General features: G+C 58.9%; 1 protein-coding gene across 1 annotated transcript; it reads left to right on the top strand.

The window, feature by feature from the left end:
• Window positions 1–453: 453 nt before the first annotated feature.
• On the top strand, window positions 454–4241 carry SOX4 (SRY-box transcription factor 4). Its single transcript, XM_058039132.1, has one exon. The coding sequence runs from the start codon at window positions 1339–1341 to the stop codon at window positions 2623–2625; it is 1287 nt and encodes a 428-aa protein (XP_057895115.1). The 5' UTR covers window positions 454–1338; the 3' UTR covers window positions 2626–4241.
• The last annotated feature ends 407 nt before the right edge of the window (window positions 4242–4648 follow it).

The following is a 4648-nucleotide window of genomic DNA, read 5'->3' as shown; positions in this document are numbered from 1 at the left end:
TTTGTATTATGATGATTTTTGCTGATTTCCTGATTTTTTTTCCCCCGGCGGGGGGGGGGGGGGGAGGAGCGGGGCCGGGGGGCGGGGGGCCGCGGGCACGTGCGCGGCGAGGCGCGGGGCGGCGCGCGGCGCTGCCCTCCTGCCCCTTTTAAAAAGTTCGCCCCGCCGCCGGGAATGAGGTCAGCGCGGGCGCTTCCCATTGCACGCGGCCATTATTACCGCTCCGCGCCGGCCGCCAATCCCGGGGCGGCGGGCGGGGCTTGGCACGCGGAGGGCGTTGGATACAGCGCGCCATTGGCCGCGGGGCGGGCTGCGAAAGGATAAAGCGGCGCGGGGCGGGCGCGGGGTCCGCTCTCAGCTGCGGCCGGCGGAGCGCGGCGTGCGGGGGGCGCGGGGCAGCGCCCGGCGGGCGAGCGCGGGGGGCGGCGGCGGCTCCGCGGGGCTCCGCGCGCGCGGAGCAGCAGCAGCAGCGGCGGCACCGCCGTCGGCGGAGGACGAAGGAGGAGAACGGAGCTGGGCGCCCGGCTCGCCGCTCTTCCTGCCGGGGACGTACACACTCGTTCATGCACGAGCGCTTTTTAATTTTTCTTTTTTTACGGCGATTTTTTCAATTATTATTATTTTTGCCTTCTTGTTTCTTTTTTCTTTTTTATTTTTTTTCTCCATTTTTTGCCTTATCCCGAGGGGTTTCCTTGTCGCTCGGTACCTCGCAACTGCCAAATCCAACCTGCACAAACTCCTGGCCACCGACCCCACGGCCACCACGGGTCCTGGAGCCGGGATTTTCGGGGCTTCGGGGGCGCGCCGCCTCCCCCCTCCCCCGCGGCGGTGCACGCTGGCCGTGCCCAGCGCTGAGAGACTTTCGGCGGCAGGAGTGCCGCTCTCCTGAAACGCCGCGGGCAGGCGGAACGCGCTTGTGAACTGGACCAGCTGCTTCGGGGAGGGGGGAAACCCGATGTGGTGAGGAAAAAAAAGCAGACCGACACCCCCCTCCAAAAAAAGACCAACCCAAAAAAGCCCAACACCCCAAGAAAAAAAAAAAAAAAAGAGCAAACTTGGACGGGCGGCTCGGGGCGCTGCTTTTGCAGAAACTCTTGTCTGACCGCGGGCGGCCCCGCCGCTCCTGCTGCTCCTGCTGCTGCCGCCACCGCTGCCTCGAGGGGGAGAGGACCGCGCCGCCGGGGACGAGGCGCCGGTGTGGAAGTACAAGTGGTGCGGGGAGCGGGGGCGCGGCCGCGGGGGGCTGCGCCGTCCCGGTGCCGCTGTGAGAAGTTGCGCGCCCTGCCCCGCGCCGGAGCGGCGCTGAGCCCCGGCGAGCCCCCCGCCGCCGCCGCCGCGATGGTGCAGCAGACCAACACGGCGGAGAACACGGAGGCGCTGCTGGCCGCCGAGACCTCCGACTCCGGGGCCGGCATCGAGCTGGGCATCGCCTCCTCCCCCACTCCGGGTTCCACCGCCTCCACGGGGGGCAAGGCGGATGACCCGAGCTGGTGCAAGACACCCAGCGGGCACATAAAGCGGCCCATGAACGCCTTCATGGTATGGTCACAGATCGAGCGGCGAAAGATCATGGAGCAGTCCCCCGACATGCACAATGCCGAGATCTCCAAGCGCCTGGGCAAGCGCTGGAAGCTGCTCAAGGACAGCGACAAGATCCCCTTCATCCGGGAGGCGGAGCGGCTGCGCCTCAAGCACATGGCGGACTATCCTGACTACAAGTACCGGCCCAGGAAGAAGGTGAAGTCGGGCAACAGCTCCGCCAAGCCCGGCGACAAGGCGGACAAGGGCGGCGGGGGCAGCGCGGGCGGCGGCTCCAGCGGCCCCGCGGCCCCCGCCAAGCCCGCCCCGAAGAAGGGCGGCGGCGGCGGCTCCAAGCCCTCCCCCGCGGGCGGCGGCGGCGCGGGCGCGGGCGGCAAGCCCCACGGCAAGGCGGCGGGGGGCAAGGCTGCCCCGTTCCCCGGGGAGCCCTCGGCCGCGCTGCTGCCGCCCGAGCACCAGGCGCTCTACAAGCCCCGGGGGGCGGCGGGCGCGCCCTCGGGACCCGGCAAGCCGCTCGCCGAGAAGAAGCTGAAGCGGGTCTACATCTTCGGGAGCGGGCAGGCGGCGGCCGCCTCCGCCTCCCCCGGCGGCGCCGTGCCCGGCAGCCCCACGCTGAGCAGCTCGGCGGAGGCCGGCGACCCCTTGAGCCTCTACGAGGAGGGGGGCGGCGGCGCGGGCCGGCCCGACGGGGACTGCGGCGGCGTCGCCTGCCCCTCGCCCTCCGGCTCCGGCTCGCCCTCGGATCACCGCAGCTACACCAGCTTGCGCGCCTCCTCTCCGGCCCCCTCGACGGCCCATTCCTCCTCCGCGTCCTCCCACTCCTCCTCCTCTTCCTCCTCCGGCTCCTCTTCGTCGGACGACGAGTTTGAGGACGACCTCTTGGACCTGAACCCCAGCCCCGGCTTTGAGAGCATGTCCCTGGGCAGCTTCAGCTCCTCGGTGCTCGACCGGGACCTGGATTTTAACTTCGAGCCCGGCTCGGGCTCGCACTTTGAGTTCCCGGACTATTGCACGCCGGAGGTAAGTGAGATGATCTCGGGGGACTGGCTGGAGTCCAGCATTTCCAACCTGGTCTTCACTTACTGAGGCGAGAGCCGGGCCCTGCTGGAGGAGGCACCGGCGCGCGTGGCTGTCGGCAGGACTCGCCCACCCCGCCGGGCGCTTTTGTGTCTTTTTCTGTTTTGTTTGGTGTTTGTGTTTTGGGATTTATTTTTTTTTTTGAGGGGGGGGAAGGAGGTGTTTTGTTTTTTTCTGGGAAGGGGCTGTTGAAAGACTGCTTCTTGAGCTTGGGGAAGGAGCGGGATCGCCCTCTCCTTGCGGAAAGGCCGGCAGTCCCCTTCCTCCGGCTGCAGACGGACCCGCACACGCCCCCTCCGAGAGAGGAGCCTGACGGTGCTTTTTGAGAGACTGGCGGGAGCGAGACGCTGTCCTTTTCCCTTTTTTTATTTCCTGAAAAGAGAGACAGAGGAAGGGGGAGGGAGGGGGAAACCACACACACCTCTGGGTTCTTTGTTATTGCCCATTTTATACGAATAAAGAGGAGGGGGAGCGATGCGTTGTGCTGAGCGCGCACTGGATGTCTTGGGCATTCGCCCTTTCCAATGAAAGAGCGATCAGAACTGCTTGGGGAAAAAAAAAAACCAACAAAAAAAGAACAGAAAATCCACCCAAATCCTTTGCAAGGTTCACGTTTGTGCGGAGGAATCCTGTCCTGGTTTCTTCTGCGGTGAGAAGAGGCAACAATGCTGGGAGAAGGAGGAGGAGGAGGTGGATGGAGCTGGACTGAGATCCTAGTTAAGCGGAGAAGAGCCAGACTTACACTTGAGAGCTGTCTTGGAAATACGGTGGGGTAAATAATAATAAACTGAAATGGATTTGCACGTACAGATAAGGTGGCGGCAGCGCTTTTCTCAGTCACCTCATGTAATATGTAGAGAGAAAAATAAGGCTGAAACTTCAAGAACACTGAAAACTTCTTTTGAAACAGAGACCGAATGGGAACAGTTTCTGTCATGATGTGGTACAGGGGAAACTGAGGGCGATGGCTTTTGCAAAAAAAAAAAAGAAAAAAAAAACAAACCTGAAAATACAAAAAAAAGTAGTTTTTTTCTTCTTACTCAGAATCGTGATGGTGTTGGATTATTTCACTGGTGGGGTTTAATATAGCATGTTATACTGTCTATCTTTTCAAGATTTCTGTAAGACTGTTGAACAGTTTGAAAAAAACAAAACTAGTGTTAGGATAATATCAAAGCAGATAGATGGCGCTATGTTTGATTCCTACAAAAATATCACCAGCTTTTTTTCATTCTTAACTCTTTAAAGGATTCAAACGCAACTCAAATCTGTCAAATCTGTGCTGGACTTTAAAAAAATGAAAATTCAGGACCAAATTTTTTCTCAGAGTATGTATGTGTTTGTTCCTTATAGCTGTAAATGAAAAGACTGTTTTTTCTCACCGATGCTCCATCCTCGTATTGTTTTTTGTTTTTTTTTTCCTTGTAAATGTAATCGGATGCCATTTTATAAGTGGACGTATTTATACTGGCCAAACATTTTTGACTTTGTATTTCTTTGTCCTTTTTTGGTAGTTCTCGTTGTTACCCGCACCATTTTTATGTCTCCTTCACTGAAGGGCTAGAGTTTTAACTTTTAATTTTTTATATTTAAATGTAGACTTTTGACACTTTTAAAAACAAAAAGAGAAGAGAGATAAAAACGTTTGATTATTTTCTCAGTGTATTTTTGTAAAAAATATATAAAGGGGGTGTAAATCGGTGTAAATCGCTGTTTGGATTTCCTGATTTTAACAACAGGGCCGCTGGTTAGTCTCTCACGCGTGTGCGCGCTCACGCTCACTCACACTCTCACACACCCACGAATCAGCCCCTATTTTGTCCATGTTTACACTCCAATCTGCAGGCATCTTAAAGTGACAGCATCCCTCGCCGCCCCCGCCGCTGCCGCTCCGCAGCCCCCGCTCTCGGCGGAGGGGCGGCCGGGGCCCGGGGGAAGGGATGGGCACTGGGCGCTGCCGTCTGGGGAGCCGCCTGGCCCCGCATGAATGAAGCAACTGGTGCGTTCACACAGAAGGGATCCTGTACCTTTA

Source organism: Melospiza georgiana, chromosome 1 (assembly GCF_028018845.1).
Source record: "Melospiza georgiana isolate bMelGeo1 chromosome 1, bMelGeo1.pri, whole genome shotgun sequence".
NCBI classification, from domain to species: Eukaryota; Metazoa; Chordata; class Aves; order Passeriformes; family Passerellidae; genus Melospiza; species Melospiza georgiana.
This window is presented reverse-complemented; position numbering and strand designations above follow the sequence as displayed.

What these genes read in the sequence shown, in the direction of transcription:
- SOX4 (XM_058039132.1), top strand. Translation starts at nt 1,339, where the DNA reads ATGGTGCAGCAGACCAACACGGCGGAGAACACGGAGGCGCTGCTGGCC.